Below are 25,632 nucleotides of genomic sequence, written 5' to 3' on the forward strand. Positions count from 1 at the left end.
TTCTGGGTGCTCTCTGGCGGGGTTAATGGCGACCTCCTCCAAGAGGGCTTATGTCATACCCAGGTCTACTGCACCCAGAGCCCCTGCAGCGGTCCACTGCTGACCTGTACCTCCTCAAGAGACACTCAAACACAGTAAAGTCTTTCAGTTCAGTTCAGTTCAGTCACTCAGTCGTGTCTGGCTCTTTGCGACCCTATGGATCGCAGCACGCCAGGCCTCCCTGTCCATCACCAACTCCCAGAGTTTACTCAAACTCATGCCCATCGAGTCGGTGATGTCATCCAGCCATCTCATGCTCTGTCGTCCCCTTCTCCTCCTGCCCCCAATCCCTCCCAGCATCAGGGTCTTTTCCAATGAGTCAACTCTTCGCATGAGGTGGCCAAAGTATTGGAGTTTCAGCTTCAACATCAGTCCTTCCAATGAACACCCAGGACTGATCTCCTTTAAGATGGACTAGCTGGATCTCCTTGCAGTATAAGGGATTCTCTAGAGTCTTCTCCAACACCACAGTTCAAAAGCATCAATTCTTCAGTGCTCAGCTTTCCTCGCAGTCCAATTCTCACATCCATACATCTGCTACAGTTTAAATTTCAGGATTTTTTCCTTTTCATCCTCTTTTCTGAAATTAACCTCTAAGAATATTTTAAAAGCACAAACCACACCATCAAAATGGCAAAGGTAATGAAATGCTTTTATGATACAATGTCCTATTGTTCTTGAATTTCCCTCTAGATTTCACTCCTGCTTAACCTTTCATATAAGGCTTCTGTCATGGCCAGTAGACTTCACTGCACCATTCATTTCAGACCTTCATTTCAAGTCCTTTTGTCATATATTTTTTTCAGATTAGAATACAATTTATTGAGATGCAGCTCACATATTCAGACATCCCACATGTTACACATGTTCATTCTGTATTTCACACAGATTTAATCAGATATAAAACACACAATGAGGTATTCTAAGTATTCCTTTGTATATCCCACATTTGTTCATATGACATACACACTCATTTAGACATTCTCCTCACAAAACTGGGTCAAGTATTTTACTTGTATGTTCTTAAATCACTGCTAGAATCCCAACAATCACATAACTTTGGGCTCTCTGGTTTTTTGTTCATGGATTTCCACATGTGGACAGGTTTTCATCTAGACAGACTCTTTAGAAAGGATGCGGAACTTGTGCAACAAGAGCAAGTGGGAAAAAAACGGTGGTGGATCTACTACTAATTTTCTCTTTCAAATCTCTTGAAATGAATAAAATGCCCTCTGTCACAGATTTTAATACAACAAAATGGCAGGGCCGTTTGGGCTTGACTTTCTCTCTCTAAAGATGTAAAAGAACTATAAGCACTGGTCACACCCTTCGCCCAGACTCACAGTTGCCCTGGGCAACAACTGAGCCGTCAGGGAAGAAAAGCATCTTTCCTTCTGTAGGTTTGAGTCAACACCTGTCAGTCATCTTTGTAATACCGGGTTGGATACCTAAAGTTGCGGGGGGAAAAAGGATCAGGAGAACTTTCAGGACGAGACTGTATCCAACACTTCAGATATGGCAGAAATGAAGTTGCTGTTCCGGGAAGTTCTTCCAAAATAAGAGCAGTTGTATGTAGAAGATATACCCACAATGGTGCTATGTAAACCCGTACTTTTACCATTAAGATTTATGACTGTGCCAAAACTGGAGAAAATACAGCAAGCAGCACAGGATACAATTCACCAACAGGAAATGACAGAAAAGGAACAACAGAAAATAACTCACTGAACAACGGTATCAAAACATAATCAAAACCCTAAAAATGGAAATTAATAATAAGGACTTGAAAGAGCCCATGAAATAAAATGAATATAAATTTGGAAGTTTTATTTCTAAAAGACTGTAGCTAGACCTGTAATGGGTATGTTCCTAGGAATATCTTTATAAATTCTGAATATAATTCTTGGTTGTTTTGCTGCAGTTGGTAATAGTTTAAATTAGTATGGACCTTGAGGCCTTGCTGAGTAATTAGGCTCTGCAAAAGAGGTTAGAAATGTGATCTTCCTTTAGATAACTGTTATCAGTAATTACTGTTTTCTCATACACTGACTAAATGTAAAACTTTGAGTCTTTGAAGAATAATTTTTTTTTGAAGAATAATTTTTATAACACAAGCATTACTTGGTAACAGAACTTAATGATGAAAGGTATATACATGTAGAAATTTCATTAAGTTCTAGATAAGATCAAAAACAAGGAAGTGTGCAAGTATTTCCCAAGTATAATATTAAAATTATTTATTTATTTACTACTGTACTCTTGTTTTAAAAGCTTGCCAAGAGCAAAGTTTAAATTAACTAGGTTCAAATATGCTCTTTTATATGATTTAAAATTTGCTGTGGGAAATAAGTTTTTTAAAAGATCTAAAATAAATGCACTCCAAATAAAGAACCAAAAAAAAAAAAAAAGCACTGGTCACAAAAGCCAGCATCGTCCAGGATAAAACTCTGAACCCGTAAGACTGTGGAGGTCACGTGACATTGCTTTGTAGAGACTGGACTCAGGTTCTTAAAAAACTATCTCTAGATACAACACTCAGGATTCCCAGCTGCTCACTTACCTGCCATGAGATCCACTTTAAGGGCTGAAATTTTACAAAACATCCTTTGAGGTGCACAAATAATTTTTAAATTCTGCTTACCAGTCTACACGTCATTGGTTTTACAATTTTACAAGGGTAAGAGGGTGAAAAGGCAGGTTCAGCAGCCCCTATGAAGATCTGGAAGGTTGCGGAGAATTAAGTGGACAGAGAATCTGGCTCCTCAGCTCAGGAGCCTGGGGTGGGGAGGGCTCAGGTTCTGGGCCCACACTTACTCCTCCAGGTGTCTCCGGAGCGCCCCTTCACTTTCCTCCAGCCGCCGCTGCAGCGCAGAGCTCTCCTCCACCTTGCTGTCATGCTGGCTTTGCAACACTTCTAAGTCTGCTTTCATCCTGTCTCTCTCTTCTTTGATGTTCTGTTGATTCTAAAACAAATGTGTGAGTTAAAACACCTCCACTGTACATTAATGTCACCCCACTGAATCCTGAATCTCAGATGGACTCTGATGAACTCCATGTCTCTGCACTTAGATTATTAAACAACCTGATGGAACTGTTCCATTAAGGCATAGGAGTTCGCAACTAGAAAGAATATCGAACACTTAACGAATTGTAATACTTCTAGAAGAAAAACACAAACACACCTTAATCACATTGTGCTATTTCTACTATTTAGTCCAGACATTTTATATACATTTAGTTTCCAATTTGCCTGTCTGAATCCAACAGCATTTCTGTTACTCTCTCAAAGCCAACATTCTCTACATGCTTTGGTTCAGTTCAACCATTCAGTCATGTCCAACTCTGCGACCCCATAGACTGCAGCTGCCCTGTCCATCACCAACTCCAGGCGCCTGCTCAAACTCATGTCCATCAAGTCGGTGATGCCATCCAACCATCTCATCCTCTGTTGTCCCCTTCTCCTCCCACCTTCGATATTTCCCAGCATCAGGGTCTTTTCCAATGAATTCTTCGCATCAGGTGGTCAAAGTATTGGAGTTTCAGCTTCAGCATCAGTCCTTCTAATGAATGCTCAGGACTGATTTCCTTTAGGATGGACTGGTTGAATCTCCTTGCAGTCCATGGGACTCTCAAGAGTCTTCTCCAGCACCACAGTTCAAAGGTATCAATTCTTCGGTGCTCAGTTTTCTTTATGGTCCAACTCTCACATTCATACACGACTACTGGAAAAACCATAGCTTTGACTGGACAGACCTTTGTTGGTAAAGTAATGTCTGTGCTTTAAAATAGACTGTCTAGGTTGGTCAAAGCTTTTCTTCCAAGGAACAAATGTCATTTAATTTCATGGCTGCAGTCACCATATGCAGCCATGATTTTGGTTACTTACCAAAAAAAAAAAAAAAATCTTCAGGAAACAGGAATTTGCTCAGTAATGGGAAGAAAGTTTCTTTGGGGAAAAAAATTATTTTCATTTCACTTGGGCAACCCAAGGTACTTAAAATACTCTATCAATCATGATAGAAAAGAATAAAATAGTACAAAGAAAAATCACAGGTACCTTGACTTCCAGTTGAAGCTGTGTCTGAAGTTCAGCCACTTCTGTGGTCAACTTGTTCTTCTGTTCCAAGAGATCTTTGACTTCAGATGAAGAATTAGAAGCCTACAATCAATTGCAAAGATATTAAATGCTCAAGGTGCTTTTTTTCTTTTTCTTGCATAGATTTAACAGGATGACACTCTCAAAAGGATCTGGCTAAAGTCCTATAGCAAAGTGGTTAGAAAATTACAAATAAAAGGGAGGGGAAAGCAGAAATGAAAACCAGAAAAGGCAGTATCTTGGCTCTCATGCACCCAAATCCAGGTGTGACCCATGCGTGAACCTAGAAAGATGTACTTCCTCATCTGCTCCTAGGAAGCAGACCAGAAACCAACAATCACCAAAAACAGAGGTCCTCCTATTTTCTTAGGCAAAAAGAGAACAATCCATATCAGAAATACAAACCTAACCCAAGGAGAAAAAATGTAGGTTGTTCTTTTCCAAACAAAAACTGCCTGCTTCTCTGCTTTCCAGTATGGTTTCAGTCTATTAAGGGAGAGGGTTCTCTTGCAGGAAGCCACTTAACTGACACCAAAATATAAAATCCCAAAACCTTTGCCAGCAAATAATCAGATTCATAAGTGAGAGACATAGAGAGTAGAAAAATGTGGACAATTAAGCAGTCACAGTACTATGACTGGAGCCAGAAGTCTAAGGGCCTAAGTTCACCTCATTATCTCTGGCTTGATTAAGAAGGAGCAGCTTGTTAACTGGTCTCCCTTCCTCTAATCTTACCTCTCTTCAAAAGCTACAAAGGAATAAATTTTTACAAACACAACACCACTCATGGCCATTTAAAAGTCCATCATTGTTAGCCTATCACCTTCTGCCTGAAATTGACATGATTTACAAGGTCCTTCCTATTTGGTGCCTGGTCCCCACATCCTAGCTCCCTCCTCCAGCTACACTAAACTACCTCCAGTCCCCTAAACATGACAAGTGCACATCTCTTTATATTTTATGTTTTTTTGTGCTGTTCACTCCACCTAGAATGCCCTGCCTTTCCCCCTTGTCTGGGAGAATTCTAAGATATTTTGAGACAGCACTAGAGTTATTGACTCCAGAAGGGCTACCCCGACTTCCCCAGTTAAGGCTGAATACCCTTCATCTGGGACCACAATGACAATCTGAACATCAAGGCCAAAGGATGCATTCTCCAAGAGAATATGCAGGTAAATGAAAAGCAACAGTCATGGTGATGATTTCTATGTAAAAGTTTCAGCAAAAAAATTCTAACCCAATTGTAAAAACTGTTCAGTTCCTAAAGCCTGCCTACAAGCAAAGTGTACAATTTAACTGTTCCCCAGTGGGAACTGTGTGCCCGTGTACATTTATATAACTTATATATTTACAAATTCAATACAATATATAACAGAATATATTAAAAATAAGTATATAATATATAAATCTGTAACTATAAACAGTTATATGTAATAAATTAGTCAATTCAACTCTTAAATGTTTTTATTTGATGCCAGAGCAGCATTCATGGGAATACTGAACAACAGGAAAAAGGATAGTTGATGCCTTAAAATATTCTTCATTCAAATGTTGCCAAAGTTAAAAAAGAAACTATGGACATATTCCCTGTTGCCTGCCTTTGGGTATCTCCTCTTTCCTTCCAGTGCAGAATACCCCCCAACAAGGGAAAAGGGAAGATGCCCAAGCAAGAAATGGGCCCAAGTCAAGGTGACACAGAATTGAGGGACAAGATTTTAGTCCTCCCTCATAAATCCTGCTTCCTTTCATGGCACAAAGTATGTCCAACATTTAGTAGATGTTCACTAAATAAGAGACAACTCCTTTAACCAAAAAATCTCCCACGTCCCAACTCAAATCCAAAACAATAAATTATAAACAGGCAGTTTTTCTTAAAATTAAAAAAAAAAATTTTGGCCCCACTGCACTCCTTCCTCTCCCTTCGGCCCACAGAGGTCAGCCCATCAGTCTTTTTCATATTCTCTAGTTTGATTCTCTTATTTCTTATTCTCTGAAGTTTGAGAACTTGTGTACAAGCCTATTCATACTTACCTTTCAAACCTGCCTACTATAATGCTAGGGTTCTTCATCTAATGCTTCATTTTTCCTAGTCTTCTTTTCCCTTTCTAAATTTTTACCACCTATCACTTTGTCTTGTTTTATTTTACAGATTTTTTAGAAGTAAAATTTCTTAAAACCTTTCTAGAAGAAAGGTAGGGTGCAAATTACCAACAGTTAAAGCATGCTGTTCCATCTTTGGTACTGCCTACTACACGGCAAACTCCCCACTTCCTGCTGCAACCAAAAGTACAGACTGAAGAAAGCAATCTGCCTCACATGCTCCATGTGAAATGCCCTCTACAAAGCACCAAGCTTCTCCTTACTTGATTATTTCCTTGTGTGCTCCCTGCTGCTCGAGATTTCAAAGTCTGGATTTTCTCAAACACCAGGTTGACCTTCCTCTTAGTAGCATCATCATTATCGGTGCTTCTGGAAAAGACGCAGCAGGAAAAAAAAAAAAAAAAAATGAAGGCATAACCGTTAGTCTCAGACTATTTTATGTGCCACAACACACAAACAATAGGCCCTTTAAGCAGATAAACTGGGACTTCCTTGGTGATCCAGTGGTTAAGAATCTGCCTACCAATGCAGGGGATGCTGGTTCAATCCCTGGTCTGGAAAGGTTCCACATGCCACAGGGCAACAAAGCCCATGCGCCACAAATACCGAGGCTCACATGCCTAGAGCCGGTGCTCTGCAACAAGAGAAGCCCAGGCACCACAACTAGTGAGTAGCCCCTGCTCGCCCCAACTAGAGAAAGCCATCGTGCAGCAATGAAGACCCAGCACAGCACAGACAAGAATAAAAAATAAAATTTAACCAAAAAACAAAAAAAAAAAGATAAATTGCAAGAGGAACAAATTAAGGTTCAGACAGAACCCATGTGAGGAGAATAGGATGGATAGTGCATTTTTCCCCCAAATAATTGGTTCTACTTTACCACTTGATTTGGGAGAGAGGTTTTCATTTCCAGACATGTGAAAAGAGACACAGGTACATACTAAATAAGCTTGAAGATGACATTCAATAAAAATTTAGTCATCTATTTCTTGCCTAAATTAAATGACAAATATTTATTCCAACATGGAATCTCTCCTATATGTGTGTGACACTACGAATGCTCCACAATGATATCAAATTTGTTTGACTTTGTTTAAAAAAAAATAAATCCCCCAAGCCAAGGTTGTCAACACGGCTGCCCTCTGTCTAGACTTTCACAAGTAATGGTCAGATAAAGTTCTATTAACAGCTACCCGCCCTGCACCTTCTATCGTACATACCTGACACTTAAGAAAAGTTAATAAGTTTCCTTAAATAAGTGTCTCCCACTAAAGTCTGTCTCAGTCTCTCAATAAATCAAGGTCCAAAAAAACAAAAGAATGTAGAGAAACCATATTAAATGTTAAAAGTTCTTCTACTTTAATTTTCTCATGGTAAAACCCTTCACAGAAAGACACTAATAACTAGTTCTTAGTTAGAAGAATCTCTTTACTTTTTTTTCCCTTCAAAAGAGCCCCTATCTTGTATTTTGAATTATTCTGTCAGCTCTACATTACTGACAGAAAATTATAAGCCACAATACAAAACTATGAAGTGTTCTGATACCAATGAGTATTTTTGCCAAGTGACTTTCAGTCATGTCAGAGTATAAAGCTTTTCTTCTTTTTAATCATATCTGATGAGAGAACTGAAACAGAAACTTCAAATTCCTGGCCTAGAATTCCAGCTTATTTGGTATCTAAGTAAGGACTGAAAACCAGATTATTCAAACTCAACCTTCCCAGATAAGTAAGTGGAAAGCACATCTTTTAAATGACTCATACATGCTTTAAAAATAATGGAAGCAGGGGCACCCCGCCAACGTCAACTCTGGGGAGAGGAGGAAGTGTTTTTATTTGTAACTTATAATAAGGGACGATTGATTACATTTATGTATACAGAGGCAAACTCAAGTCAATGACTGATTCAATTCAAAACTGAATAGACAAGTCTTCCTATCTTTGAATTTGTTTCTAAATAGTAGAGAGTTATAGTCATTTTGAACTTTTATAGTATGATGTCGTTCCCTACATTTCCTTCCCCTTCTTCACCCTCCTCCACCCAAGTCTCAAATGCTGTTATGAAAACTCCAGCCATGGAGCCCGAACCCTGAAATGCCTCACACAGGGCAAGAAGGAAGCACGAAACACAAGGTCTCAGAAAAGTAAGAGGCCCACCATAAAGGATAATACTTTGCTCCTTGAAGGAAAATCACTAACCCTTCTTTGAGGTAATTGTAAAGTATCTGCTTGGCGGTCTCCTCGTTGGTTTGCTGAGTGAGCTCCTGCTGGCCTTTTAACAGATCTGGTGTGGCCTGGAATACAATGTCTGTTATTAGATCACAGGATGAAACTTCCAGGAAGAAGGCAACACCCCACAGCAGAAGCTCCCAAACACATTCCTACTTTCCAGAAAGAATTTCTCAGGTAAGGATGCTCATTACAACTGGTTCCACCACTTAGTAGCTCTGTAACCCTGGGCAAGGTACTTAACTTTTCCTCACCTCAATTTTTCACCTATAATTAGAAGTTAATAATACCTTCCTTCATGGGGTTGGTGAGATCCTATAATACATAACAAATAGTGCCTGGCACTTACCAACCTTATAATCGATTTTATCACTATCATTATTTTTATTGCTACTACCAAAACACTAAATGTACCACTTAAAGAAATTCCATCACTTCAGGATAAACCTAAATTAGGATTAACCTAATTTCTCAGGACAGAAATTAATCCAGTCACTCAAAGTCATGAGGAAAATTAACACATCTAAACAAAACAAATCTAGGCATGGAGCCTCTCTTTGTTTTTGAAAACAAACTGCATACTTTCAGATTTTACACAAACATGAAAAGAAAAATCGAGTCTCTCAGTTGTGTTTGATAAGTTACTTCACAAACAAGAACACAACAGGAACCTAGGGTTACTTAGTTTAGAAAAATGAATGATTGGCAGGTCATAATCTATAGGGGAAAACTCTAAAAAATAATACTAATTCAAGATGATGCAATTACTGATTCAAGATGGAAGATACGTATTCCTACAGCCAGGATGTAGATCGTTTAGAAGGGAAACAAAATGACTCCCACCAGTATTACCTGAGTATTTGAGGTGGAAGTAAACGTCTTCACGGAAATCCTCTTGGTCCCTGAATCAGGGGAAGTCGCCAGCGCCCGATTCTGCAACATCAGCGTAGCCGTGGCTGTTTTGATTTCCTCCTCCTTCTTAGTCTGTGCTGGGAGGGAGGATGTGCGCCCAGTCGGACTTTCCTGAGCACCTTTGTTTTCTGGAACTTTCCCATCTTTGTTCTGCAGGGGCGGCCTGGGCTGGGCTCCCAGCAGCCTGGCGAAGGCGCGCCCCCCGCCTTGCCCCCCGCGGGGCTCCTGCGCACGCTGCGGGCACACCTGCGACGGCCGCAGCAGGTGTTCGCTGGACTTGCCCAGGTTCCTGCTGAATTCCGTTAGGTACTCCGAGTTCCCCTGGAGACCGAAAGGAAAGGCACTGTCCACACTTCGGGACCTTTTCCTGTCTTCTGGGTTGATCCTGTTTCTCTTCCCAGACCTGCCTCTTCTCTGCATCCCAGGTTTTTGGTCAAATTTTTCAATCAGCTGATCCACGCCAGGAATCGACCCCGTGTCAATATCCCGCCCAGTTCCGGGCAAGAAGGGGATGTACCTTCTGTTTTCATGACGATTCACATTGTCAGCGTGGATGGCACATTCTTGATCATCGAGTAAAAATCTGTACAAAGAGTTCGCCGAAGTGGGAGTCGTGGATGACGAGGAGGATCTCCGGGACCGGGCTCCGTCCAGCACCGGCCCGGCTGAGTCCTGGCGCCGGAAGGGAAGCACATCCGGTCTGGTTTTCTTGGCTTCCGGGTGGGCTTGCAGGCTGGGAGTGGGCAGGGGCCTCCCGCTAGGGGCAAGAGCCTCCTCTGCCAGAGCCTCCTTGCTGCAGCTCTGAACGTTCACACACACCGAGGTCTGCTTCTGGGGGTCATCAATGACCACGGAGCTGCACAGACGGATGGCCGTCACGTTGGACCTGGTCGGGTCTTCGGAGGGAGGGCTGGTGGGCTGGGAATGGCTAGGTTTGGGCATGCAAGTCCAGGCCTTCTTATTGTTGGTCCCTTCTTCTCTTAAAGCTTTCAGCCAGCTGGTTCCAGGAGGCTGGTGATTTTTCAAGCTCAACTCATTCTTTTCAGGATCATAGGGCTGTAAAAGCTCTGGATGCCTCTGAAAGTTCAGCACGGGGGATGCCTTCCTTGGCTCCTCTTTGCGCTCTACAGCCCCATTCTTGCCCTCAAAGAGAGAGGTCTGTTTCGGGTTTCTTACTGGGCCAGGTGGGGCATATGGGTTTTCTGGGAGCTGCAGTTCCTCTGCACTGTTCTCTTCCACGACAGACCCCTTGCTGGGATGGAGGGGCAGGTTGTTTATCATCGGAGCTGGAAACGATGGCCCATTTTCAGAAAAAGATGTGCCCGCCAGACACTGCTCTGTGTTATTGAGGACTATGTAGGGGTGGCCATCAATGCCCTGGACCCGGATACTGACACCGTAGGAGCCTGCCTTAGCATGCTGGGGATTCCTGGACTTCCTGGTTTCATCACTTGCGAGTCTCAGGTGGACACCATATTCCTGTTGCACATGTTGATATTCACCAAAATACAGCTCCATGGTTCACTGGTCCCACTACCAGGGAAAAACACGGGGTAAAAAGAGGACATTAAGTTAAAATTACATCTCTTTAAATAGAGATTATGGGAGAAAACTTTCAAAGTTCAGGGGAAAGAAAACACTTTTAATACAATAGCAAGGACACTCCAGAACCAAATGCTCTTTCAAACAGGCCTTTCTGGACGCCAGTGGGCCCATGTGACCGTGGTATCTGTCAACACCAAGCATGAACCCTGGCCTTAGGAGGGACGACTGGCGAAACGACCTGACGCCTTTAACAGAGCTTAATTATTCTCTCTAGCTGTGCCGCTTGCCCTGTTTTTTTCCTTAGTTCATTTCCTCACACTTTATCCATTTATTTTTAACCAGTAGGGTGTTCCAGCTTACCAGCATTTGAGAACAAGATACTTTTCCATGAAAATAATTAGTAAGAACTAAAGTATTCTGATGCTTACATTTTTCTCTTTTTTTCAAAACTTAATCTTCCTGTCAAAACCCTTTCAAGCTTCTTTATGCACAATGTTGCTTGAAGGCTTTATCATTATTTATTTTGATACACTGTTTAAAACATTTTTTACTTTAAGGAATCAGAGTAATGATTAAAAATAATTTTTTCTTAAACAAAAAAGTTTAAGGAACATAAAGACCTGAAAAATGTTATTAAAACCTGAAAATTCAGGTCTCTTTATTTTCTGATGGGTCCTAATGCCAAGAATCACTGTCTTCACCCTTCTGGTGTGTGACCACCCTTATCAAGAGACTGCACACAGATCACTAGGCAGTTCGCTCCAGCCACCCCACACTCAGAGGTTCTCTCACCAGAAATTCACTACTCTCACTCTGAAAACGCCAACAGCCACGGAGAGGCAGGAAGAGCAAAAACAACTGGTCACAGAAAACTGCTGTCTTATTTCTTTCACTGTTAGCAGCATTTTTAAGTTTTCTTTCTATTCTGGAGTCACTCTAGTAGCATATTTTCCCAAAAAGTCATCTATTTGATCCACATTTTCAAATTTATTTGCAGAGAATTTTGCAATGTATAAATCACTTCATCTCCTCTATATTTCTCACTTTCTAGTTTCATTTGTGCTTTCTTCACCTATTGCTTTTGCAGGTAAAATACATGTCTACATATTTTTTTAAATTGTTGTTCCCCTAAAGAACTAGCTTAGACTTATCAATCATTTCTTTTTTTCTTAATTTTCTAATTTACTGAGGTCTAGTTTGATAATTATTCTTTCCTTCTGCTTTCCTTTATTCTGTTATGTTTTCCAATTTCTTGACTTGCATGCTTCATTTGTTTTTCACTCTTTTATCATAGTCCACAAATTTTGATCTGTGACTATGTCAGGAATAGTGTTGGTTCCTAATGAACAGACCCCAAATAGCAACTTAAGAATTAGGATATTTTTTCCCCAGAGATAGGAAGTTCAGAGCTGGAATAGATGCCAGGATATTTCTAAGGAATACCTCTGATCTTTCTACTCATCTACTTTTAGCATGTATTAGACAACTTATAATTACAAGATAGCTGATCTAGCATCATACATACAAGTTTATTAGGCCAGATGTGTCAGTCTTTTTAAAGAGTTTTCTTGGAGGGCTCACCCACCAGTAATCCCTTGCACCTTATTGGTGAGAACTTAATCTTATGGTCATCCCCACCTACAAGAAAGGATTGGGAAATAGGGTTTTGTTTTTTTTTAAACTGGTCATTGACACTCTCAAAGTCAATGTTCTGTTGGTAAAAAGAGAGGAGAATGGACATTGGGAAGGCAGCCAGTAGTTTCCACCATGGAAATGTTTCTATTATTTTCTAGACAATTTCAATTTGTGGTTTTGATTTTTTTGACAAAAAAGTTGTTTTTGAGGAAGTTTTTGCATATCCGGTGTGTTTGCTGTGTTGTTTTCACTTGGAGGATCTTTACCTATGTTGTTAACTTATATTTGCATTGCATTATGGTCAGAAAATGAAGTCACAGTAGTTCCCTGTGACTTCCACTGGTTAGGACTGCAGTGCTGAGGGCACAGGTTCAGTCCCCAGTTGGGGAATTAAGATTTGCAAACTGCGTGGAGCAGCCAAAAAAAAGAGTGAAGTCACTATAATTTCTTCCTTTTTAAATGTATTGAGATTTCTTTTGTAGGCAAATACATAGATAATTTTTGTCAACATTTAATTGGTGCTGGATGTGGTTTCTATTTTAAGTGATGGCATTTAAAAAGTATAGGCTTTCCAGGTAGCACTAGTGGTAAAGAACCCACCTACCAATGCAATATATCCACTTAATATACCTTATCAATGATTTAGTTCACTTACACCACACACGTTCGTGCTTAGCCACTCAGTCGTGTCCAACTTTTTGCAATCCTTTTGGACTGTAGCCTGCCAGGCTCCTCTGTCTATGGGAATTTTCAGGTGAGAATACTGGAGTGGGTTGCCATTTCCTCTTCCAGAGGATCTTCTCAACCCAGGGATCAAATCTGGGTCTCCTGCATCACAGGTGAATTCTTTACCTGCTGAGCCATCAGGAAAGACATCCTCATCTGTCTCTGATTTGTCTTTGGCCTTCCGGGATATATTTGTCTCTTACCACTAGCTGAGCACCATCAGTTTGCTTGATGATTATTTTAAATGTAAATCATATTAGATATCGCCTCTCATTTAACAGATAGGAACAGCTTAGATACATATACCTGCAGAAATCATCATCTCACCAATTCCAATGAGTTTATAATGTCTACTTGCATTTTCAGAGTGATATTACTAACATTTTAAATAAGTTAATTTTTAACCAAAGTAAAGTAAGATATAATGAAAACCTGTACTTTTCAGCTTCCTATCCCCAATCCTGATCACATTCCTCAGAGGAAACCAATTGCAAATTGTAGCTCTTTCTTCTACTACTTACCTCCATGTTGCTGAGTAAAATACCTAGCTACAATTTATTAATCTATCATTTTTACATATTGTAGATGATACACAAACATACAACACATGAATTTATCATTCTGTTAGCTTCCCAACAATAAAATCAAGAGCCAATTGTGTTTACATTATTGTGATAATATAATACTATATACTGAAGAGCCAAATTGTAGACTCTGGTTATTTTTCCTTTCTCCTATAACTTTTTCTAGAGGTAGTAACTGCTGTTTTTGCTTATCTTGTTTTCTATATACCTACCCTTAAATCTCTTCATCAGCTATATCACATCCATTAGATGCTTCCCAGTATTAATTTGCAGATGATAAAAGTATCAGATTATTTGGTGATCTTCTCCCATGATGACCTCTCTTTCAAACTTCTACCCTCCACCCCAACATTAGGATTCAGCTGCTCGCTTCCCTTTGTGCTATATTGTTGCCCAAGTTCTACATCTTCCTCCTTCTTAGTTTACCGAACTGTCCTGATGAAGCACAAATCCAATAACTTTTTTTTTGGCCACACCCCACAGCTTGTGGGATCTTAGTTCCCTGATGAGAGATCAAATCTGTGCCCTCAGCAGTGGACCACCAGAGAATTCCTTCCAATAACTTTTAAAGAAAAGGAAAAAATTGTTTGAGTCTATGTATCGTGAAAATTGACTTTATTCTATGCTTACTTTTGAATGATAGTCTAGCTGGATTTAGAATCCAGGTTAAGAATAACTTTCCCGTCAGATTTTAAAGTATTTCTTCAAAAAAAGTAAAAAAAAATAAAAAGTAAAATTAAAAAAAATAAAGTATTACTTCATTATCTTCTAGGTTCTAAGAATGCTGTTAAGAATTCTGTTATTATGATAGCCTTTCCTCTAGTGCATGCCCTGTTTATTTTTCTCTGAAAGTTTTTAGGACCTTTTCTTTGTCCTTGGTGTTCCAAAATTTCAAAATGACATTCCCCCATGAAGATTTTACTAAACTGGTGCTTTTACAAAACATGAGCACTTAACGTATTCCTTCAATCTAGAAATTCACTTTAGCGCTATGAAATGTTCTTACATTATTTCTGTGATAATGTTCAAGAGAATCATTTTATTCTGTTCTTGGTGTCTGCATTATCAGTACTGTTGAGTCCTCTAGACTGAATTTCAATTTTTCATATTTCTTTTCTCATCTACTCCTGTACTCCATCTTTTTTTTCTAATTTTTTGAGAAATACATCCTCAAATTCTTTTAAATTCAAGTATTTCATTTTTAATTTCCATTATTTCTTTATTCTTCTCTAATTGTTTTTCTTTCTTAAGTGCTGTTCTCATTTTGAACATGAAAACAGCTTCTCACTCTGAGAAACTCTTCATTATAGTATATGCTATAACTTTTTTCAAAAAATGCAGTTTCTCTGCTGTCTGCAACATCTCCATCTTCTGCAAGTTTTCTCCTTTCTGGTTTGTTTGAACCCCCGTCTTTCATGTTGAAAGCCTTCCTAATATGACTCGGATCTTTGGCTGCCTGATCCTATTTTAGAGGGAAATATTAATATAATAGTAAAAGCAGGTTGGAGGATCTGTATATATGGAGAGGAATTATTAACTGGCAAACTCCCAAGCTTATGTGGAAGGGAAAGTGCTGAGCTTTCCACTAAAGGATTCACACATTTCAGTATCTGGGGTCGTTTTTCTCTGGAGCCAACTGATTTCCCGAGAATCCTCCAGTCCACTGCTAGGGCTGCCACAGGGCTGGCTGCTGGCCTTTGGGACAGGGCAGGGGAGCAACATGGAGGTCCCAGCATGAGTTCCGCAGCCGTTTTCAGTCACCTAGGCCTGCTTCCAACATCATTCCGCTTTCAGTCCCCCATGCCTGCTTCCAACATCATTTCAGTTCAGTTTCCAAAGAGAAGAGAGCTCTAATCTGCTGCTCTAATCTGCCCTTGGGGGAGGGCGGGAAGTGGTGGGCAGGGGATGCCCAGATATCCGGTACACAGCGGAGACCCTGGAAATCTAACTGCCCCAGTTCTCAAAGTGCCTACATATCAGGTTGGTCCTGAAGCCTGCCTTCCACAGTAACCTATGCCTTCCACCTTTGAGCCACTCAGCAGCTCCACAGGCAAATCACCTCGTGTATACACTGCAGGTCCCTCAGGATGAAGCATCTCTCACCGTGTGTTAATGATCACCACTCCACTTGCTTCAGAGCTCTCCTCCACCAAGTCTCCCCTGCCATTCTTTGTCTTTGGAGGTTTAATTTTTATTCCTTTACTATCTTCTGAGTGGGATTTTTTTTTTTTTTTTTTTTTTAACTCTTTTGGCCATGCCAAACAGCGTGTGGGCTCTTAGTTCCCCGACCAGGGATCAAACCCAAGCCTTCTGCACTGGCAACACACAATCTTAACCACTGGACCACCAGAGAAGTCCCTGAGTGGGATTTTTGTAAAGGGCATTTCCAGCATATGCAGCTGGACAAAATTAATAATGTTCGTAAAACACTTAATCCTAGAACAAGAACAGCACATGGCTTAGATGAAACAACACTTGCAGGCCAAGCCCACAATGACCAAGGGGTGTGTCTTGATCTCTCATTTCCAACCAGTGTTGGCATGTTTTATTCTGCATCTCTAGTAGAGTCCATACTCATTAAAAATTATAACAAATATTATTTTTAACAGAAGAGCTTCTGTAAAAATTTATTCAGTGTGAAGCTTTTTTAAAATATTTACTAAATGAAGTCATTTTACCCATAATCTCCTCTTACACTGAGGCTGAGTTTTCTATGAAAATATTTCTCCTAATATTTATTAATAAAATTCTTTTCTAAGGTTTGTAGTCCTTTTCATTAGCTGCTGCACTACAGTCAACACTAATTACATTTCAATCTTTGAGTAAGACCACCTTGGTTTATTACATTCTTAGTTCCCTGTTAGCAAATTAATCCGCATATGTGAATTTCATGAAATGTCCACAATTTACATTTCCTTGACAACAGACCTCAATCCAGGATTTTCACAGAATGACATTTCTCAGCTGGGCACGGGTGTCATAAGCAAATGTGGATTTCCTTCCCAATCACAGTGTAAACACTGAATTAATGAATGGATTTAAGGACAGCTGATCTCCATCTTCAGCCACCAGGCTGTATCACCCTAATGCACTCTACCACAGCACACTTGTTCAGTCAGGGACTAAACCCAACCAAGGACTTATATAATTTGGCAGTAAATGCTGACCAATTGCCAGGATGAAACATTGTGGCACTTGGCAAATAAAAGAGGTGTTCTGGAGTGGAAATAATGCTTTTGGGAAAGACCGCTAAATGATGATAATTGCTTTAGTTAGCAAGATCAATGAGCGTGTGTGTGAGTAAGAACAAAGAGCTTAGCACTTGGCAGAACTATGAACATATGCCAGATAGAAACATTTCCTCTCTGGGCCATCACATGTTACCAGCTGAGCCTGGAGATTAGTCACAATGCCAGGCCACAACTCCCACCTCCCCACTCAAGTTCCCAGTGCTACCTCAGCCCATTCCACCTCCGGCCCATCCCAGAGGCCCTCATGGCTGCTGAAGGTATGCAGCCAGACAATGAGAAACCTCCCCACCGTGCTCTGCCCTCCATCCAGAGCACAGCAGACCCCAGAAGCCAGGAGGGCAGCCGGCATGAGACAGGGACTGTGTCTTTGGACATTTGCTTGGAATGAAGAATTCTATCTGATCATGCAAGTCAGTTAAGAGAGTGTTTAAAGTAGGGACAGGGAGCTGACGAGCCTGTGTTCAGTCATAAACTTGATTCCAGAAAATAAGAAAGGAGCCACCAACCAAAAATTAATTTCCCCTGAGTGGGCTTTGGTGACTGCCTCGTTCAGAGGGAAGCCACTGCCGGTCTGACAATACAAGTTTACACCTCTTATGAGTGGACAAAATGTTCACTCCAAAAGGACTTGCCTGTAGGACTGGTGGGAAGATATGAATTTTGTGCAGGAGTAGCCACATTAGACCCTCAACAACATAAAAGTGAAAATCAGAGTGTGGAACAGTCAACAACAAAGCAAAGTGCATATCGATCTTCCAGTGTACTCCCAAACAGGACAGAAACAGGCAGCCTTGCCTAAAGTAAGCTTTATTTTCTTTCTATTTCTTTCTTCCTATCTATCAATCCCTCCATCCATCCATTCTGTAGGGGGAAAAAACAACAACAAAGGAAACTAACCAAACTTACAAGATTTCAAAGGAAATGTCTCAGATACAAGTCTTCAGAATTCCCTGAGAAAACCATTTCAAAAATAGACTGAGGCTTGAAAATGATGGGAAAGTGGCTGCCTACCTTACAGACTTATGATTTGAATGTCCTTAAATGAGCATGATGACCAAAACTTTTCTACCTAGGGGTGGGGTTGAGGGGTGCGGATTACAATACTGAGTGCTGTAGCTTCCCCTGAAACTCACCTTGCACAAAAGGGAGGGTGGCAAAGAGAAAAGAAAAGCCTGCAGGAAGGTTCCTTTTATACTATGGTTGTAGACTTTGGAGAATCAACCAGGGGTCTGAAGATCAGGGGTCACAGGGACTCACTACCCGGATCGGAGTCAGGGCAGAGCATGGGCACCAAGCTGGCCTCCCTGGGATCCTCACCTCACCTCTGAGGTGCAGCCCTCTACTGCCCCACCCCATGTATGGTCCCCCACCATGTCAGTCTCTGCTCCACTTCCATTGGTTTTGATCCCACTCCTCTTTCATATTCCCCACTTTACCTTTAAAATTCAGTGGTATTTCATACTTCACATGGTCTAAAAGAAATCAGAATTCACATCCAAAAAATGTTTCAGAAACGTTATTTGTCCTTCTTCCCCTCTTGACCCCTGAAATGATTTCTAAAAGTTCTTCCGGGGCTTCCATGCAGGAGACATGGGTTTCGATCCCTGATCCGGGAAGATCCCACATGCTACGAAGCAGCTAAGTCAGTGCCCCACAACTACTGAGCCTGTACTCTAGCATCTGCAAGCCACAAATTCTGAGTCCATGTGCTGCAGCTACTGAAGTCTGTGTGCCTGCAGAGCTTCAAGAGAAGCCACCGCAACGAGAAGTCCGAACACCGAAACTAGAGCACAGCCCCCACTTGACAAAACTAGCAAAGAGCCTGCACGACAATAAAGATCCAGCGCAGCCAAAAATAAATAAATAAATAATTTTTTAAAGTTCTTCCACCAAGGCAAAGCTAAGACACCAAGTTTGCAATTCTGAAGACCAGTAATGGAGAGAACAGCTAGGTGCAGGGGCCAGAAATGGGTCTAACACTGCACTCAGATTAAATTCCAGCTCTGGACAAGAGCTGAAACTTCTCTGAGAGTTTTCCTATCTTTAAAGTCAGATTATTAATGGTGACTTCACAACGTGCTTGGGAAAATTAAATCACAGATTGTACGCTAAAAGAAGTAGGAAATAATAAGTGAAAAAGAAGTGCCGTGTGGCATTTATGGCCACAAGAAAGCTGACTTTGATCATAAAACGTTTTTAAATACCTCTGAGGCAGAGGTTAAAAACCCCACTGGTTAACCAAACAGCATTAACCACCAGCATCCTGAAATAATTTATTAACTAATTAAGAAACCAGAGGGTTGAGAAATCTAAAGCACAGTGCTATGTCCAGAGTGGAAATTTAATAAATAGTTATTGACTGAATAAATGCATGTCTTTATGTTGCCAGGTTCACAGACAAGTTCTTAACCAGACATAACAGATCCCTGACATATGTGCTATAGTTTCCATATGGAGCCTGAGCACAAAACACATCAATACAGCGTTGTCGCTGCATTTTTATGTCCAAATCTAACTTCAAAAGCCCCCTCAACATCACACACATGCAGTTACTGTCCATCAGTAAGGATGTGTGCTCAGTCGCTCAGTCATGCCTGACTCTGTGAGCCCATGGACCAGCCAGGCTGCAACCGCGCCAGGCTCTCCCTTACATCATCTTATCTGGTCAGATCCTTGCAGCCCCACTTGTGAGGGAGTCTACTGATAATTTCTCCCATCAGAGATGCGTAAGCTCTGAGGGACAGTAATGGCCCCCATGGTCTCATACCTGGCTTGGGGGCAGTGTCGAGATTAAGACCCAGACCTTCTGCCCCTAAGATCTGCACTCTTTCTTGAGCAGGAACCACATTTTCATTTTTTGGCTTCCCATAGCATCTGGTAGGTGTCCCTGATGGCTCAGATGGCAAACAATCTGCCTGCAATGCAGGAGACCCGGGGTTTGATTGCCTCGGTTGGGAAGATCCCCTAGAGAAGGAAATGGCAACTCCAGTATTCTTGCCCGGAGAATTCCATGGACAGAGGAGCCTGACAGGTTATAGTCTCTCCCTAGAGAGACCCTCACAAAGAGTCGGACACGACTGAGTAACTAACACTTTCACAGCATCTGGTAGTTATCCTGACATGGTCACTGGATGTCTGTGAACCAGAACACATCACCATGTCCCACTACAGAGGGGTCTCTTGTCTATCCAAACTCAATGGATGCGTCACACCTCAGGGTGGCCTTCCTCTTTGCCATATCCCAGCACCCATAAATGAATGGATGAATTAATAAATCATGTATGATGCAAATAGCTCTGAATCCCTTTTTAAAACTTCAACAATTAAAAAAGTCAAGCGTTTCCATAACAAATCTCCATGCCTTCCCTTCTCGCATGCCTACTACCTCCAACTGGATGTATCACTGTTTGAAACACTAAACTGATTGTCAGCATCACTGTGGCTTTTCTTCCCACCTCCAGATGCCAAGTTCACAAGATGCGTGTGTTCCAAAAGTAGAAAATAGGTCCTGGGGTTATCAAGCATCTCCTAAAGGGAGTAAAGGAACCCTCTGGAATTCCAACAATGCCAGTTGTAACAAGCCTCATTCCTTGAGCCTCTTCAAAGAGGATTTCTGCAAAGTGAATTCCAAAGCCAAACATCCTCCCCAGGAAGGTATGTGACACCCTTTGCAAAGTAGTTCTTCTTGGTCCCCGAAAAGAAATCAAACCAGGAAAATCTGTCCATCTTTGTCCTCATCAAGGAAAAAGACTCAGGGAGTTGGCATCATGAACAAACTTGTCCAAATGATTACAAAATCCAGAGCCCCCCTGGAAGAGAAGGGTCCAGAGACATCCCTGTGGGAATCAATTCACAAACCACCCAATCTCAAAAATGTATCAATCACAGTCGTTTGCATGGGACCCAGAAGGACTATACTGGGGATAACAGACATCTGGAACTGTCCACAGAAACCTACTGAATATCATACAGTGTGACTATTAAAAACAAAAAGATGATGATACTGTGAAGTCACTCAAAATATTAAAAAATGAAATTAAAATTAGCCTTCTAAAACAGAAATCTATGAGAATTCCCTGGCAGTCCAATGGTTAAGACTCAGAGCTTTCACCTGCCATGGCTGGGGTTTGATCCCTGGTCAGGGAACTAAAATCCTGACATATGACCAAAACCAAAATATAACACATAAAATAGAAACCTAGGCAATGGCACCCCACTCCAGTACTCTTGCCTGGAAAATCCCATGGACAGAGGAGCCTGGTAGGCTGCAGTCCATGGGGTCGCTAAGAGTCGGACACGACTGAGTGACTTCCCTTTCACTTCACTTTCATGCATTGGAGAAGGAAATGGCAACCCACTCCCGTGTTCTTGCCTGGAGAATCCCAGGGACGGCGGAGCCTGGTGGGCTTCTGTCTATGGGGTCGCACAGAATCGGACACAACTGAAGCAACTTAGCAGCAGCAGCAGATTCCCACATGTATCAATTCAGGTTATCTGTTCTTCAAGACGGTTATGATCCCAAAGTTTGATGACACCAAGGATTTTGTTCCCCAGTGCAATCTTCATCCCCACAATTGTCCTGGGTGGGCAGCAGCGGGAGGGGAATTCTCCCAGACCTCAAAGTCACCGAACCACTGGCATCATGTTCTCATCAGTTACTCAGATAACTGAAGAGCTGACTGAAGTTTCAGACATCCTGAACATTTCCACGATCCTTGGCTCCCTCTCTCCTTTCCCAAAGCACTCCCACCCTGTCCCTGACTTCATATTCTGCTGTCTTCTGCCCTATCTAGTCTCCGTGACTTCACAGCTGCACATCACTGGGTTCACTTGTAAATATGAGAGCCTCAGATTCTACTGGGAAGTTGATATGGTCTGCATGTCTGTCCTCCCAAAATCCAATCTCAAACGTTGAAATACTAACACATACATCCCCCTACTAGCATGATGGCATTAGGAGGTGGGGCCTTGGGAAGATGTTTAGATTATGAGGATGAACCCTCGTAAATAGGACCAGTGGCCTTATAAAAGAGACACCACTGCAAGATCCCTAGTCCCTTCCACCACATGAGGACGCAATGAGAGCGTCAGCTACGAACCAAGAAGAGGGCGTCACCAGAATACCACATGCTGCCACCTTCAGCCTCCAGAATGAGAAATAAACTTCTGCTGTTCATAAGCCGCCAGCCTCGGGTTTTATTAGAACAGCCCAAAGGGACTATGACACAAGTGATCAGGATATAAATGAATACATATACACAAATGAAACACACGTGGGGCGACCATCACTTCTCCTTAGAGTAAGAATCTGTCTCCCTCTTGGGCCCCATGCCTAAGTACAGAATCTCTTCTGCTCTTGTTCCAGGAGCCAGGGGATGGCAGAAAGGTCTGGGGAAAAACTAGAACTGGGAGCTTCTCCTGCATGCCTTCCTAACTCAGGCCCTGGCACTGGTGGGTAAAAGCTATCAACTCCATCATCTCTATCGTATATTTAAATATCTTTATTTGATACAGATGTCTCCAGTAAGAAGTTTCACAATTCATACTGTTTTTCAATAGTCAGAAATTGAATCAGTAATAAGAACTTGAAGTTTCAGTTATATAAACAAACAAAAGGGTTATATGTTCAAGCCTTTCAGGGTTTGTCAGTATGTATGTTCTTTTGAATTCATATGAATGTAAGTATTTTAAAATTTCTCTCTTGAAAGCATGCTAAAATTTAATGGCCCACTCAGAGACTCTACTACCCTTGTTTTGTCAAAAATAGCTCTTCACAAGCACTTTGGGAAGTTAAGATCTGTTCCTAGGTGTCCCTGTCCTCAGCTGCATTTGTAATACTGATTAATTCCTATTGAGCCTCTCACGTGCTTGCATAATGTACATAGGCCTTTAAAGAAAAAACATTCGGAAAGACCCTTTGTGTTCACTTAGCATACAAATATAAGACCATTTTAGTTCTTACGACACAAGAAAATCAAGACAAATCTGCATGTTAAATACCAATATGATTTTAAAAACCAATACAATCCAACTTCAAAACATGAATTTAAAATGCATGATAATGTAAGTTTTGCTGTGAACAGGAAGACAGTCACCATCACAGGGCAGCAACCTCCACTTGTGCAGGCTGCCACGAAGACACTGGTTCTTCTCGAGGTGTAACAGCCTCACTTGTGTGCCCATCTACCTCAGTTCTTTCCCAACAGCTTACAACAATTAAAATATTATAATATAATCTGCAGCCTAAACCATTATAAACGAGGCACTGGACTGAGAGGTAGAGACCAGTGGTCATCCAGCTCATCCAGGATATGGTGGTACTAAGGTTTTATTTAATCTCTAATGAGTTCCTATTGAGAGCCATGCTAGACCCTCTCCTAGAACAGTTCCAAGAAGAGACAGAGTCCCCTCCTAGACTTACATTCATGGGGTTGACGGGGAGGGAAGAGAGAGCAAGTAACTCACAGTGGCCCGTGCCATGAAGACATAGAGCGGGGTGAGGAGAGAGAGCAAGGTGGTGGTAGTGAAGGTCCGTCATCAGACACAGTGGGCAAGCAAGGTCTCTCTGAGAAAGGAACATCTGATTTGAAAGAGAGGAAGAGATCTCTGTAAGGCAGGCTAGGGCCAAGAAAAGGGCAAGCTGGAGCCACAGAGGAAGAGATGCGCTGCGTGCATTGGAGAATCAGCACGAAAGCTGACCTGGGCAAAACACAATGGAGATATGCAGAGGAGAGTGGGAGGGCAGAGCAGAGGGCAGGACAAAAACCACGAGGGTCTGTGGGCCTCAGTAAGACTCTGGGTCTTAACCTAAGTGGGGTGAAAACTCACCAGGAAGAGTCTGGGTGTTATTCCAAGCCAGGCTTCTCTTGTTGCCTCTGCTCTACAAGAGAAGCCACCACAATGAGAGACCTGCATACCACAACCAGAGAGGAGCTCCCGTTTGTCGGGAGGGAGTTTGTGCCCAGCAATGAAGATCCAACACAGCCAAAAATTAGTTAATTTTTTAAAAAAGCAATGCAAAGTCCTACATCCCACCCCAGATCCACTGAGTCATCACCTGCATTTAGTAAGATCCATAGGAAGGTCCAGGCCTTGGCACTCCAACCCCAAGAAGTCTAGAAGAGAAGGAGCAGTAGCCAGTGGGACAGGAGGAGACTAGGAGAGGGTGGTGGCCTGGCTGCAAGAAGCCGATGTTTCCAGAAGGAAGGAGTGCTCAGATAAGCCAAACAGTGCTGATAAACAGAGGAAGACCAGGATGGAGATCAAAGGTGACCTTGCCGGGAACTTTGTCACTGGAGCGGAAGGCCAGAGAGCCCAGTCAGAGTGGGATAACTAGATAATGGAGTAAGGTCAACTCTTTCAAGGAGTGTTGTGCGTGTGTGCATGCTCAGTCACTTCAGTGGTGTCCGACTCTTTGTGACCCCATGGACTATAGCCCACCAGTCTCCTCTGTCCGTGGGATTCTCTAGGCAAGAATACTGGAGTGGGCTGCCATTTCCTCCTCCGGGGGATCTTCCCAAACCAGGGATGGAACCCACATCTCCTGTGTTGGCAGGCGAGTTACCACCACTATTGCCAACTGGGAAGCCCCTCAAGGAGTGTTAATTACCACAACAATTAAAGCACAAAAATAAAAGGCAGTCATGGAAAACGGAGATGCCTCCCTTGCTCACCTCCAACTCTCTCCCCTTCACCTCTGTACAAAATCTCTGCTGTGCCGGTTTCCTCTCCCAGGGATGTGTCTGCAGTGGGGGCAGGGGGCTAGAGTGCAAATAAAAATGGATAACCTGGCCTTTATGTTCAAAGAATTCTAAGCCAGACCTTACCTAATTTTATGGAATATTACTTTTTTCCCTCCCTCTGGCAGTCACCCATTATCCTGAATTACAGCTGAACCTATAAGGGTGTGCCAAGAGGGGCTGAAGAGGTATGGTCTGCATTTAATTAACACCAATTGCAGAAGCATATGGAAACTCCTTTTACTCTGAGAATGCCAGAAAACACATTGGGAAAAGAAACCAACCTAGAAGAAAAAGTCACTCCTTTTCCTTCTCCTCTACAAAATCCCTTAACCCAGCAGTCCCTAACCCCTGGGACACAGACCAATAGAAGTCCAGGACCTGTTAAAAACCAGGCTAGAGAGCAGGAGGCGAGCAGCAGAGAGTGAAGCTTCATCTGTGTTTACAGCCACAACCCATCATTCATATTACCGCCTAAGCTCCACCTCCTGTCAGATCAGCGGCAGCATTAGATTCCCACAGGAGCACATCACACTTGGGGTGTCACTGTCTCCCATCACCATTAAGTTAGAGGAAAACAAGCTCAGGGCTTCCACTGATTCCACATTATGGTGAGTTATATGATTATTTCATTGTATATCATTGTATATCACAATGTAATAACAAAAATAAAGTACACAGTAAATGTCACACACTTGAATCATCCCCATACCATCCCCACCCCACCCCCAGTGGAAAAACTGTTTTCATGAAACTGGCCCCTGGTGCCAAAAACTT

The 25,632-nt window shown here is 41.9% G+C and overlaps 1 protein-coding gene and 1 pseudogene across 3 annotated transcripts in view; one reads left to right on the top strand and one right to left on the bottom strand.

The window, feature by feature from the left end:
- CGNL1 (cingulin like 1) overlaps positions 1-25,632 on the bottom strand; it is a 170,804-nt gene that overhangs the window by 100,074 nt on the left and 45,098 nt on the right. For all 3 annotated transcript variants that reach the window (XM_065940429.1, XM_065940431.1, XM_065940430.1), the window contains exons 2-6: positions 9,316-10,908; positions 8,434-8,528; positions 6,499-6,604; positions 4,097-4,198; positions 2,854-3,002 (exon numbers count right to left, since the gene is read on the bottom strand). In XM_065940429.1, coding sequence (XP_065796501.1) covers positions 2,854-3,002; positions 4,097-4,198; positions 6,499-6,604; positions 8,434-8,528; positions 9,316-10,893 — 2,030 coding nt within the window. In that variant the 5' untranslated portion in view covers positions 10,894-10,908. The remainder of the gene's footprint in view (positions 1-2,853; positions 3,003-4,096; positions 4,199-6,498; positions 6,605-8,433; positions 8,529-9,315; positions 10,909-25,632) is intronic.
- Positions 1,398-1,883, top strand: LOC136172402 (BBSome-interacting protein 1-like; annotated as a pseudogene).

Source organism: Muntiacus reevesi, chromosome 7 (assembly GCF_963930625.1).
Source record: "Muntiacus reevesi chromosome 7, mMunRee1.1, whole genome shotgun sequence".
NCBI lineage: Eukaryota > Metazoa > Chordata > Mammalia > Artiodactyla > Cervidae > Muntiacus > Muntiacus reevesi.